General features: G+C 41.1%; 2 protein-coding genes across 3 annotated transcripts in view; both read left to right on the top strand.

Moving 5' to 3' along the window:
- Window positions 1–3,216, top strand: part of LOC143294150 (uncharacterized) — a 129,645-nt gene extending 126,429 nt beyond the window's left edge. The window contains exon 2 of the mRNA XM_076605582.1: window positions 2,922–3,216. Coding sequence (XP_076461697.1) covers window positions 2,922–3,071 — 150 coding nt within the window. The 3' untranslated portion in view covers window positions 3,072–3,216. The remainder of the gene's footprint in view (window positions 1–2,921) is intronic.
- Window positions 3,186–14,564, top strand: part of LOC143293651 (5'-AMP-activated protein kinase subunit gamma-1-like) — an 87,921-nt gene continuing 76,542 nt past the window's right edge. For both annotated transcript variants that reach the window (XM_076604778.1, XM_076604777.1), the window contains exons 1-2: window positions 3,186–3,870; window positions 5,341–5,392. In XM_076604778.1, the coding sequence (XP_076460893.1) occupies window positions 3,304–3,870; window positions 5,341–5,392 (619 nt within the window). In that variant the 5' untranslated portion in view covers window positions 3,186–3,303. The remainder of the gene's footprint in view (window positions 3,871–5,340; window positions 5,393–14,564) is intronic.

Genomic DNA, 14,564 nt, shown 5'->3' with positions numbered 1-14,564 from the left:
GGAAAATCATATTCAGTCAAGTGATAGATTCTGACTCTACAGATCTCGTACTTCTACACATTTAGTAAAGAATTATCTTTTGTTTAAGATGGAAAGATATGTACGAGTTTTATTAAGAAGATTTAGATTTGGCATTTCTGAAATTTATATGCATAGATATCGTTATAAGATTGTTGATCACACAGAGAAGTTGTGTCCTTTGTGCAAGCAGTCAAATGAAAATGAAGTGCATTTTGTTTTGATGTGTCCTGTGTTACATGGATTTGGCGTAAGATTTATTCCAAAGAAATATTATGAACGTCCATGTTTGTTTAAATTATGTTTATTGATGGCTTCATCTGATGATGGTGTCAAACGTAATCTCGCATTGTATTTACACAGAGCTTTTAAGTTAAGAGAAACGGTATTATCATAATCTCTTTAACTAATTGTGAAAATGGTGAATGTTTACTGATAGTATGGTGACATCTTTGTCTGTCTGTCTGTGCGTCGAGTGAGTCATATTGGCCAGTCTGATGTTTGTTAGATGCTGTGATGCATTATGCCTGTTTCGTTTTGTTTTGTTTGTGGTCATTCGTTACAGCCTTGGTATCAGTGGTATGCCGCCGTGTGGGTGGGCTGGATTCTAGGCCAGACTGCATCAACTTGTACGTTCAGTTGTCTGTGCGTGCGCACGTGCTGGTATATGTTTGTACAAGCGAGCACTGTGAAACTGGTATCAGTTGGTCGTTTCTTCACAAAGACTAGTTCCTAGATTTTTACTCGTGTCGTTTTGAGGTAGCGTGGAACGGGGAAACTCTGGTCTTCTAGATGTATACATGCTTCTCCCCCCCCCCCCCCCTCCTATCTCCGCGCCGTCTCCTCCTCATCTGTCCACCTTCACCCCAATGTTTGTTTTCAGTCAGTCGTGCATGTGAAGGAATCGATGGGATACGTTGTCTAAATTTCACGGTTCCTGGCTTTCTTTCACTCACACGCACGCACGTACGCACGCGCAAAACACACACACACACGCGCGCGCACACACACACACATACACTTCATGCGATGTTACACATTTCGCCGATTATTCCGATGCGCTTCGACGCAATGAAATTAGAACAGAAACTTCGCCGATCATAATGACGCGGATAGTTTGAACACGTTCCCGGTATGACCTTGAGCTCGAGGAACCTGGCTGCCAAGGTGACAGCCACAGAGGACAGACGTTTGGGGCCTGCATCTCTGCATCATTTTTCTTCTTCTTCTTCTTCCACCCGTTCTCCTCTTCCTCCTCATTTCTTCTTCCTCTTCTTCTTATCCTCAACTCCTCCTCCTCCTCCCCTTACTTCATGAAGCTGCCCGGCCACGGTGACAGGAGATGGAAGGAATCACAGAGAGAGAGCGAGCACACACACACACACACACACACACACACACACACACACACCATAATTAATCACACACTTACACTTACACCCAGTATTTCTCTTTCATCACGTACACACATACGTTTCAGTTCATAAACTCTTCACAGCGCGCGCGTTGCATGTTTGCCGCAGGCGCCGCGAGATCCAGTGCCAGACCGCCATTCCACACACACACACACACACACACACTTGCCTACAACAGACACGCACACACACACGCGAACACCATCATACACACGCACGCACGCACACACACACACACACACACACACACACACACACACGCTCGCGCACATAAATACACGCGCGCGCGTGCGCGCATAGACACAACAATCAAAGAAAAGGTGACAGATGGGTTGCAGTTTTAAGTATTAAGTCTGTAAGGTGTGTAAAGCGAGTGAGAGCTAGCGCGCGTGCGCGCGCGCATGTGTGTGAGTAAGGTGTGTGTGTGTGCTCGCACATCATGTTTACACGTGCATGTGTGCCAACACACATCGTATGCGCACACGTCTTGGCAGCGGAAAAAGGTTTGCTCAGACTGCAGTCGGTGGAGGATTTTTGGAGGATACGTTTTTGGAGGATTAAAAATAATTTTGCTGGTCTTGATTGATCTTGAAGATTTTGATGATGTGGACGGTGATTGATGTGCTGTGGCGACGGTGATTTATTCGTCTACGCTTTAAATTGGTTTGATTGTTTCAAATCCATTTTCTTGTGTGATTTAGTCCTTTGTCTGTGTTTCTTGGTCGCTTTGTTTGTTTGTTTCTTTATGAATCGTAAGTGTTAAGTGATCTCTTTTTCCTCTTTCTTCACATTTTTGTTTCTTGTGTGCGTGTGGTGTGTGTGTGTGTGTGTGTGTGTGTGTGTGTGTGTGTGCGCGCGCGCGTGTGTGTGTGTGTGTGTGTGTGTTTCTCCATGTGTGTGTGCGGGCGTGTGTGTGTGTGTGTGTGTGTGTGTGTGTGTGTTGTTGTTGTTGTTGTTGTTGTTGTTGTTGTTTTTGTAGTTTTTTTTCTTGCTTGTGTACTTGCTTTCTTTCCTGATCTGTTTTGATTATACTTGCATACTAATAAACAATTGCCGTGGTTTTGTTTCATTTGGTTTTCTTTTATTTCGTTTCATTCTTTTATTTGGGGATTCTGGATTGGTTGGTTGGTTGATTGTTTAATTCGAGTGGTTGATTTTGTGAATGATAGATCGATATACACCTGCTCACATCTATACGTGTGTGCATTGATTAGTGGTATTCATGATTCAGACACAGAACACCACCACACTATACCAGACCTTTTCCTTTCTTCCATCGTTATGTCTCGATTTTTTTTCATTGATTTAATTTCTTTATTTGTGTGTGTGTGTGTGTGTGTGTGTGTGTGTGTGTGTTTTAATACAAAAAAAGAAAAAAAGAAAAACAACAACAAACAACAATAACTGCGGTGTCGTGTAGCGTGTATGGATCAGTCTGCACTCTTTGTAGCCTCCTTGAAACTGAAACTGAACTATGTCTGGAAACAGGACGTGAGCGCCTTGGCCATGCCCCTGCTGGAGTCGGCAGAACATCGACAGCAACAACTACTACCACAACAGCAGCAACAACAGCAACAAAAGGACGGCACCGCCACCACCCTCACGGACTCCACCAATCCCGGATACACCAACAGGTGACCTCGGACGACCACGCTCCGGCTCCTCAGGCTCCTACAACTTCAAGTTCTTCGGCGTCGGAGGCAGCAAAAGCCGCCAGCAGCGCAGCAACAGCGGCAACAACAACACCACCACCACCACCAGCAGCAAGCAAGGCGAGCCAAACTACGCCACCCCCACCCCCTCGGGCAAGAGCGGCTCATCCTCCCTCCTCACCCCCCACCCCTCCACCCCCTCCTCGGCCACGTCCAAGATGAAGAGCTTCTTGGACACTTTCCGGCCCCGCTCCAAGTCGGACGTGTCCGGGATGAAGAAGCCCGGGAAGAAACACCTCCCGCGGGAAGCCGCCGTCGGGGGCACCACCGGAGCAGGAGGAGGAGGAGGAAGGGGGGACGGAGAAGGCAGCAGGGATGGGGGTCTGGCCGCCATGGAGGACGAGCCGGCGTCGCCGCACTACCACCGCCACTACCACCACCAGCAGCACAACATCCAGTACGTCCCCGGCTTCAGCAACAACACCGCCAGCGGCATCCGGGGAGCCGGGGTCGTCATGTCGGACCTGACCATGAGCCCCATGGGTCAGATTTTGGAAGGGCAGCTGCTTGGGACGACGGCTATAGGAGGAGGAGGGGGTGGGGGAGGAGGAGAAGGGACCGGAGAACGTGCCCGACACAAGTCCGCCGTTGTAGGAGGAGTAGTGGGTGCCGGCGGCGGCGGCGACCCGTCGTTGATGAGCAAGTTCCGTGAGCGCTCCAACTCGGACTCGCGGACGAGAGGGGTGATGGGCGGCACGCCCCGACGGCCTCTCTCCGGGCACATGGTGAGTAAGGGAAAGAACGCGAGAGGTAACTTTGGCCAGCAGTCCCTATCATAACAGATGCAAACAAAACACATTTCAAGAACGAGAGAGAGAGAGAGAGAGAGTTGGTTAGTAAGTAAGTGTGTGTGTGTGTCTGTCCGCCCGTCCGTCCGTCTGTCTGTCTGTGAAAATAGAACAAAATAGATTTTGTTGTCCTGAAACCTTAAGGTTACAAAGACACAAATAAATGAGCAAATAATTAATTAACGTAATAAAATTGGAACAGCATTCATAAGCTTTTTTTTGTTCAATCTTGTTTGTATATATAATTCATCTTTTGGCATGAACTGACTGGGAAAATTACCTTGTTAATCAAGCAAATTTGAAATATCTTTTTAACAAAAAATTGTTGTCCTATCTTGTCAAGCCGATGGATTTCGTCTTCTTATACTTGACAACAGTCTGTCTTCTTGTGGAATATTTAGATATCTACCTTTATACATTTTCATGTTATTATGCTCTTATCCTGTTTTGTTAAATGTTGTCTGTGTTTTTGTCAGGTGTCCGTTTTGTAATCTGTCACAAATGTGGTGTTGAATTTAAGTTTGATTATTTTTCTTTTTAACTTTCCAGTGTATAGTATATATTCATTTTCTAGCTTTGAGATATAACATGCTTTAGTGTCTGAACACTGACTGAATGTGAAATGGTTTTTACATATGTGATCAAGGCCTATGATTTGGAGTATCCTTTAACAAACATTAATTTCTTAGTTTTCTTCATAAAGTATGCAGCGCTTTGCTTGTATAGTTAAGTGTTCTTGTGCTCTTAATAGACTTCCACTTTTGTTGAACATAACTCATATATATTCTTTTGTTGTTTGTATTATATCGTCCCCGTAAAACAAACAAAAAAACATGTTAGTATTTTTTAGTCAGATTTTGTAAGCATTACAACTTTCATTTTTCTCTATTGATTATTAATCCCCAACTAGGGCAGTATGTGTTCATGTTATGTAATATCTGTAGTAATCCAGTTCTTATTAACGATGGAATAACCAGATCGTCAGCATATAGTAAACATGGTTTACTGCAGGGTTAAACATGAAATTTAAGACAATCGCTGTTTTCCATATATTTTACAATTATTGAATAAAGCTGAGCTTAGTGTTAACCCTGGTCTACACCATTCCTTACAGTTACTTCACTGTTGAGACCTTCGTGTGATTTAATTTGAATTTTGGAATTAACAGACATGTCTTTTATCAGTGTCAAAGGTTTCCCACGGTGGGTGGGTGAGTGCGTGCGTGCGTGCGTGTATGTTCTGCTTTGTTTCTTCTCTTTTCAAATCCTTTTTTTTTTTTTCAGTGCCTGCTTTTGATGACTGTGATTTGTGTACAATGCGTGTTTGTGCGCACGTGTGTGCATGTGTGTGTGTGTGTGTGCGCGCGCGCGCGCATGTGTGTGTGTGTGTGCGTGTATGTCCATGCAGGCCAGTGTCAGTCCAGACGGCAGTCCTTCTTTACGTGACAAGCGAACAGTTCGTGAGTATCCCAAAATGAGAGAGGAGAGAGAGAGAGAGAGAGAGAGAGAGACCGACCGACCGACCGACCGATTGACACACACGTGTGTAGAACGCACATTGTGAAGTTTTGTTGGCCTTTTTTTCCACAGTGCATGCGTAGGTATTTCCCATTGACACTTATGGTGTATTTTGATACAAAATAAAAAGATACAACAGGGCATTATTCTCTCTCTCTCTCTCTCTCTCTCTCTCTCACACACACACAATTAATGATGCACTCTGAGGTATATTACAGTGACACGTGTATCTTTTTCTTTGTGTGTTTCGGGCACATTTTTTCCCAAAGTGGCTCTTGAGTACCCATGTATACTGAAGTGTACCTTTTGGTACACTAGTTTGACGACAGAACCTGGTGCATGGTATTTTCCCCAAATTGCCGGAATTTGATTGATGAACGATAGGGAGGGTGCGCAGCCCGCTTTCGTGGTTGACGTTTCGTCGCTCACAGAGCGAGAAATAGGTCAAATGACGACACCGGCAGCCTTAACTGGCTTGTGTGTGTTTGCACTGCTTTTGTTCGGAAAACTTTTTCGGCAGGGCTTATAATTGGATCAGTTCGATTACGAAATGGCAGATAGGTATATATGACAAGAAACACGCTCAAAGTAAACAGAAGAATAAATCAGGTAATGTGTAATTATAAAAACCAAATATATCTTGTAAACATGAAAAATTGTCACCGAAAATGTTCAAAATCCTTTCGTCAGAACAGCGATTTCCACGACGAAATTAGCATTTCGGTGACTTGGAAATAAAACGAAATGGATACGCACATGTGCACGCGGTCTCGCGGAGAGTATCAGTATCAGTAAAAATAACCAGTGAACCCCGACGAAAATCCGACGAAAGCGGGCCTGCACACTCTCCCCACACAGATTAAGAGCGATAATTTGTCCGCACACACACGAGGCCCCGCGGCAACTGATCGGTTATAGGTGTTGGGCTTCATAATGTTATCACCTAAAGTGTTCACAAGCGATTAGGGTTTGAGGTCCCGTGTCAGCGTATAACTGTGTTGTTTGCTTGGGACAGGCACTTCAGTTAACACGGGTTGTCCTCACTCCACCCAGGTGTGAATGGGGTACTTGACTTCGACTGGAAGATGTTAAAACGGTGGAAGGCGTGAACTGGGCCCCACCTTCCTTTGCCGAGCCATGTATAGGTGCAGTGGATGATTGAATTCACTGCCTCTGTGACCGTCAAAAGCTGTGGGGCTTTTCACCTTTAACTATTTTGTCCGTAGCGATTGATAGAGATAAGTCAAGAAAATCAGTTTGAAAACAGGTATGTGAATCGGATCTCGGTTGGCAGCGTAGTGGTCAGTATCTCCCCCCCCCCCCCCCGCCCCCTCACCCCTCACCGGGGCTTGTTGCACCAAATAACTTCACTTCTCAAAGTGTGAACCAAAACAAGAATGGCATTGCGGCTCCTCCTTTGTGTTGGGCGGGGACGGTGAGGTTTTTTTTTTTTTTTTAATTGTTTTTATTTTATTTTTTATACCTCCAATTCTTCCCATACAGATACGGTTGAATGAGAAACGCATTATTTTGGGCACCTTAACGCTAGCATGACGGAATATGTTAACATAACGCTAATACGATTACAAGAGCACTTGCGTGTGGTAATTCCACTCTAAAGTACTGAACCTGTACGTGCGAGCGCACGTTCACACACACTCTCCCACACTCTCACACACACACACACACACACACACACACACACACACACACACAGAGACACACACACACACTGATACTACACACACACACAAGCGTGCGCGCGCACGCACTGACGCACAAACACACACCGTGTGGATTCGTGGAAGCGTACGCGTGCACACACACACACACACACACACACTCTCTCTCTCTCTCTCTCTCTCTCTCACACACACACACACACACTGACACACGCGCGCGCACACACACACGCGCGCACGCACGCACGCACACAAACATAATTATACACGCACCGACGCACTCACACACGGACACCGGCCACACACCCCACTCCCCCCTTTCCACACACTTGACATTCCGCAGTGACACAATCATCCGTTTTCAGTCCCTCGCCCCACGCCCATGATGCACAAAACAGTGGGACCATCTGTGTGGGCCTAATTAACGCCCCACACACCCACATGCGCCAGTCTGAACACACTATGTTAATCAGTCACTGCCGGCGGAGTCCCAGACCTAAAAATTTTATGGTCCTCGATCTATATCAGCATCGTCATCATCGTAATCATCCTCATCTTCGACTGAGTCCTCCTCCTTCACCATCAGTAAGAAACTGTCTGTATTGCTTGTGAAGCATCGTCTTGTCAGAGTTTCACCATACACGGCGGGCACGCTTCATCTTGTCGATTACGCAAACTGACGTCCGGACTACAAAACTCTGCACTTAAGTGCTGCTGCAGATCCGCTGCAGTCGCGGATTCATCTTACAAGCTCGTGTAGCCATACAGGATCAGTGTTGGACACTCATGGACGATCGCAGCCAAACTCGTTCCAAATCGGCCAAGATTTAGTGCGCCACTTTATTCTTGTCAGTCTTAGGGTAGCTGACGTCAGTGTATGTTTCTCGCAGTTATGCGCATACACACGTACCTCTGCCGCACTGTGCTAACTAATACTGACACGCACACGCATACGCGCGCGCGCACACACACACCACACAGAACATACACACACACACACTGACACACACACACACACACACACCCCGTGACACACACACTTGTATCGCTTAACGGAACCGTGACTAAGGAAGTTAAGTAAAATTAAAGAGAGTGTATGGGGGGTGAGGAGGCTGAATACGCGCGCGGGTGCTGATGCCGCACACGGCGCGCACGACACACACTCGATCAGTGACAATGACACACACATACACACACACACACACACACACACACTGGCACACACACACACACACACAAACACACACTCGCGCGCACACACACACACACACACACACACTGGCACACACACCCACACACACACTGGCACTGACACACACACACACACACACACACAAACACTGATACACACTCTCTCGACAAACACTCTCTCTCTCCGCGGCTCCTTCTCTCGGCCGGCCTCTCAGTCTCCAGTTTCCCTCCCAATCAATTATCCCTTGAATTAGGAAACTAAATAGCTTCCCCTCTCCGTGTAAAAAACAACAACAACAAAAAACAAAACAAAAAACAAACAAACAAAAAACCCGTTACTCTTCAGTTTGCTTTCAAGGGCTATTGAGAGAGAGGGAGAGAGAGAATAATTTTGAATAAATTTTATTTTCTGCGGGTAATACATAAGCAAGATAATGCTTTTTTTTTTTTCATGCAGCCCTCGAACTTGAAGGGGAAACAGTAACATAAACAAAGGGGGAATCATTATGTCACTACAGCATGCATATTTTAGTCATGGATACATGAATGGTAATTTGACATTTACCGTGGGCAACACTAAATAGAGGAGAATAAGAGGTGCGAGATATAATTAGGGGACAGATAGAGAGAGAAAGAGTCAGTACAAAAAAAAGAAAAAGAAAATTAACATATGTCAAGATAATGATCAATCAATGAATAAGATGAAATGAAAGAAAGAGAGAGAGAGGGTGGGAGAGAGAGAGAGATAGAGAGAGAGAGAGAGAGAGCAGAAAAGAATTCTGTATCGAAATGGTGCTTCCCATGGAATTCGGTTAGCACAGCGAGCACGAGCGCGAGGTATTTCCTGCCGTTAAATTTAGCAACTTATGCATATTCAGTAGCAGGCAAGGGGAAAGCGCTGCAGCAAAACTGCATTGTGGGAAAGCGAACGGTGACCTTCGAAAGCCGACGTCAAAAGTGTCTTCTCCCTCACACAAACAGATAGGCTAGGACCAGATAAACTAAACTTCTTCCAGTCGTGTGTCCGCTTACACGTCTAGCTGAACTCTTGTTCTTTCGGAATCTTCGACCAGTTGTGTCTTTGCCAAAATGGAGACGAACGGCTATGCAGGTAAGGCTTTTATTGTTTGTATTTTAATGCTTTTTCGAACTGCAAGGAATCGGAATTTCGCGTTGAGGTGCTTCGACAATGGTTGTGTATATAATATATATTTTTGCACAAACTGATTTAGCTTCACGATCACGCCACACAGTCTTATGGAAAGATAAGCCTCTGCTACTGGGATGTCAAGCGCTTTGACCTACGTGACACACGTTATTGATTGTTGGATGGTAAAGTCATGTTTACAACCATGCTGGACTCGAAATTATTGACTTTGTTTTCATGTTGATTTGTTTTTTTAATTTGGTAGCCTGGGCCACGTTTGATGACGTTTGGTAGTTGTTTTTTCTTTTTCTTTTTCTCCAACATCATTGTAACCACTCCTTTACATGTATAAGTGGTGAAATGAATGTGACTGAGTGTAGGATTATAATTCATGAAGGTGTATGTTTTATATATATATATATATAAGATTCCCATGGAAGCAGGATGTGAGTTCTGGTTGGATGGGGTGTGGAGTGATTTCACAGCCTAGTTCCTGTTAACATTTTGTCTTTTTCACAAAATGAAAATAAAAGTATAGCATCAATGGAATTTACAATAGATTCATTCATTCTAAATAAAACAAAACTGGTGCACATCATTTTAAACTTGTTATTAACATTACAGGAAAATCAGAAGAGGAAAAACAGAAAAAGGAAAAAACAAAAAACAAACTATGTACCCCTGAAACAGTCATAACACAGCTGATAAGAATAGTGATTCAGATCAAGGGTAACACATTCACACAGCATAACAATTGTACACACACACACACACACACACACACACACACACACACACACACACACAGAATCTTAAAACATGTACTCTTTACAAATCCATGGTTTTCCAGTGGTTAGGGTTACCTTATATCATTACTGATAAAATCAGCATGACCAATCACAAAAGTATTTCCACTATAAGTATAACTGATGTTATAGAATAAGTTACAACTATTGAATTAATATTGTAGTAGATGTAACAGCAATGTAACTTTTATAAAGTGAAAATTCCCGCAAATTATCACACACATTATGATGACGTCTTCACATTGCCACACAAACAGTGACAATCTTACTTTGAACATATAGGTCATAACACACACACACACACACACACACACACACACACACAATATATATATATATATATATATATATAATGGAGTCAAAGTTATGTCCTTTTTGATCAAAGTAATTTGATTAAGATTACCAAAAAGACTCTACTAAGACCCTTTAAAGCAAACTTTCCATGGTTTGCTTAATAACTGTATAAAAGAATGAATTTTCTGCACAACAGAATACTGTTTTTATCATACACTTATGGAGATAAACAACTTCCAGTCAAGTTAATCAATCCCCTATACACTCAGCTGCGTGAGAAGTTCTTCTGACCTATCATGATAAATAATTAATTTAGAACATCAGTAAATAATTACTTCGATAATAACATAATAAGAAATGATACCAGTGGTATCAGAATGATAATAACAAAAAATAATTTTGTGATGAATAACCACAACAAGAATGAAATATGAAAAAAAAATATTGTAAAATTTCCAAACATACATCACCCTGTCATCGTCATGCATAGCAAGTTCTACAACACACTCTATATTATGCATTTCCACCAACTTTTATAATAATTGAAATAATGCCTTGTATAGTGTCAATTAATAAAACTGTGGATCTGATATAATAATATAAATTACTAAATTGAACATACATTCATTGATAAATGCACAGCCACCAACTGTAATTTTATTTTATGGCTGTGCCATGGTTTATGCTATCTATTCGCAAACTCAGGAACAATAATTATTTATTATGAATTGCATGGATCATGATATTGTTTACTTTCTGATGATTGGTGAACTTTGTTCTTGTTATTCTATATAGTCTTAAAAGATAACTTTCCAAACTACTCACTATACTATTCTAAACTCAAATTTACTTTGTTCAGGACACTCGGCTTTCACAACAGGACATTCACAAAGTCACCAGGCGACCGTCATAATCCAGAACGTTAGGTGTCCTTGTAACTTTGATAACCTGGATTAAACAGAAAAACGTACAAAGGCACTGACCTTGAAAGAACACTTCTGGCCTCAGATAGATGCTTTGTCTGCTGTTTAGGTGTAAGTTTCCAATGTTAAAAAATTCCATGTGCAGTTATGATTTTTCTTTTTAACAGATGGCAAAAGTTCACAAAAACTGAACTAAAACACATGTTTATCCAAATTTTTGGACTGGTTACATCAGGATTAGTTGTTATTTTTTAATTTTTTTTATTATTTTTTTTCTGGTCCAAACTCTGCAGATGTCCATCAAAATGCCAGTATAGCAATGAGGTTAGGTATGAGTTTATCATTGTGTGTACATACCTAACATGGTGTTGGGTGTTTAGAATCTAGAATTGTATGTGTGTATGCTGTTGTTTAGATTCCATGCTGTGCCACATCAGCTATATTTTATATACATAGATAGAGATTATGGTGCACATTTGTTGGGAATGAGGTAATATGATCATGTTTTGAAGAATACAAATTATTTAAATTGACATTAACAGTAACATGGTGTTCCATTGTATGATAATGATGATAATGATAAACTTTGTACAGTATATTTTAAATATCATGGTAAATTAAAAGGAAGACGGGAGTTACAGTTGCAACAAAGATGTAAATCACATAAATAGAGTGAAACTGTCCAGATCATTTTAGGAACTAACATGGTGCAGAAACATGGAACTAACTAGTGCAGAAATGTGATGACAATATCATTAATACGATATTAATAACAATCATATTATTAGATGTAGAATTGTATTTTACATATATATATATATATATATATATATATATATATATATATATATATATTATTATAATAATATATATAATATATAATATGTATATATATGCAATATGACCATAAAGAAGATCACAACAAAATAACTGTATAATTTTGACTCAAGGGGAAAACAGCAAACTTAATGAAACAAACTTACTAACATTAACTTCTAGACAACTAATTTAAAGTATGATATGTCTGCCATTCTTCTACTTCTCGTTCTTTGTATCTCTCTTCTGTTTGATCTTTTTTATTCTGTCTTTCTTACTTTCTTCCAGTTCTGCTTTGTCATTGTTTGCTTTGCTATACTCATATCCTTTGATAACTGTGTTCCTTGGTGTATTATTCTTGTCATAGTTTCATCCTCAGGTAAATAAATATATAACACATGCAGAAGAGACATATGTTAATCAGTAAATCATGCTGGCGATTCATGATTATGATAGCACACACTTGTTGCAACTGATGGCGAGGACTCAGGGATGACTGACTTTAGAACACTGTGTCTGACAATGCGTAAGACAACAAAGTAGATGCCTGATTGATTAATTAAATCAATAAATACAATGCTGTTAAGTGCAGGTGTTTGTGCTTGTAGCCATACATCACAGGTCATGATCTTAAACATGTGACAAGGGAGTTGTTCGTGTACATGTATCAGCTTTCTAACTTGCTGCAATGAAGAAGTATTCAAACAAATGTAATCATGAAACACCTTATGTACCCCCCCCCCCCCCCCACACACACACAAATAGTGTGCGTGTGTGCGTGCATGTGTGTGTGTAGTCAGTTGTGTCCAGCTATGACCACCAGAACAGCAAAGGAGACAACTGCTTTCCAGACTATCATGGCTAGAATTTGATTATTGAGGAATATTATTAATATTATTAATTATCTTTTTCATGAAACACTGTATATTGTTCATTATGGTGAAATATGGTACCTGTAGTATCAATGACCTTGATATAGCTCAGTCAACCTATCAGTTGGTCAATCAGTCATCCAGTCAACAATCCTGTCAGTCATTTAATGTTCTGTGAGCAATCAATCAAATAATTGTCACGTATATATTGATGTTGCAGTTTTACACTGATAATCCACCATGTGAATTCACAATACCAACAGTCCGAATTATTTTGTTGGATAATTGTGGTACTGGTAATAATGCATGGCCCCTGGTATTCTGGTTATTAAGTCAAGTAAGGTATTGTGGTCGCTAGTGTGGATAATAACTGCTGATTTTGAATAATTGTGAAATCTTCAAATTGTTGTGTATGATTTAGGTCATCACATGGTCCAGTCATGAATCATGTTAAAACACCACAGCCTGAGCCATCTGCTGTGAAATGGTTGGTGTCAGAGCAGTATTACTATTACAATTAATTCAAAAAGAGATCATTAAATTTCCCCCAAAATTACAGAAAACCCATTGTACATGTCAAAAGGTATCTGAGAAAATTGTGTGAATGTGCATGCGTGCATGTGTGTGTGTGTGTGTGTGTGTGTGTGTGTGTGTGTGCGCGCGCGTAGATATGCATGTGTGTGTTTTAAGAACTGCTACTTTTTTAATTTCCAATTCTTAGAGCTGGAAGAATGTGTTAAGGATTTAAAGATGCTGAAAGGAAAGAACTACAATTTAGACAGTTAAAACAAATAATTTGTAAAGCAATCTGCAAATTAAAGAATGGGATGAAGGGTTTTTTTGTGAATTATTATTGAATGAAAATGATTGATTATTATGATAAGTAATAGACAAAAGATTTGATCATTAATAAGCCATTACAATATATATATATATATATATATATATATATATATAACAGTATTAATGCTAAACACTATTAAAACAGAGATTGAAAAAGAAGTTCCACGGTTGGTGGGAGTTGACAGGAGGACAAGAATAGTATTTTATAGGATCATTCCAAATACTTACATTTGATTTAAGCCACAATTCTGTGGGTTTTATCTGGTTATTATAGGGTAATTCCAAATACCTGTATGAGGTTTAAGCAACAATCCACAGGGTTTTGTTTGTTTACTTTTGTCCAGACCTCACCCTTTCTAGGTTGGCAGTACTTAGAACAGTACATGTATCAAAGTTGTGAAGATTATTTATAAGCAGGAAGGATACAAGTTAGGGAAGGTGGTCCAAGTAAAAAGGGACATTGAATTAGAAAAAGTTTATTCATGTAAAGGTCATACTCATGGCCCAAAATCAAAGTGTGTGTGTGTGTGTGTGTGTGTG

Source organism: Babylonia areolata, chromosome 19 (assembly GCF_041734735.1).
Source record: "Babylonia areolata isolate BAREFJ2019XMU chromosome 19, ASM4173473v1, whole genome shotgun sequence".
Lineage (NCBI taxonomy): Eukaryota > Metazoa > Mollusca > Gastropoda > Neogastropoda > Buccinidae > Babylonia > Babylonia areolata.
The sequence above is the reverse complement of the archived record's forward strand: the minus strand, read 5'-3'. Positions and strand labels throughout refer to the sequence as shown.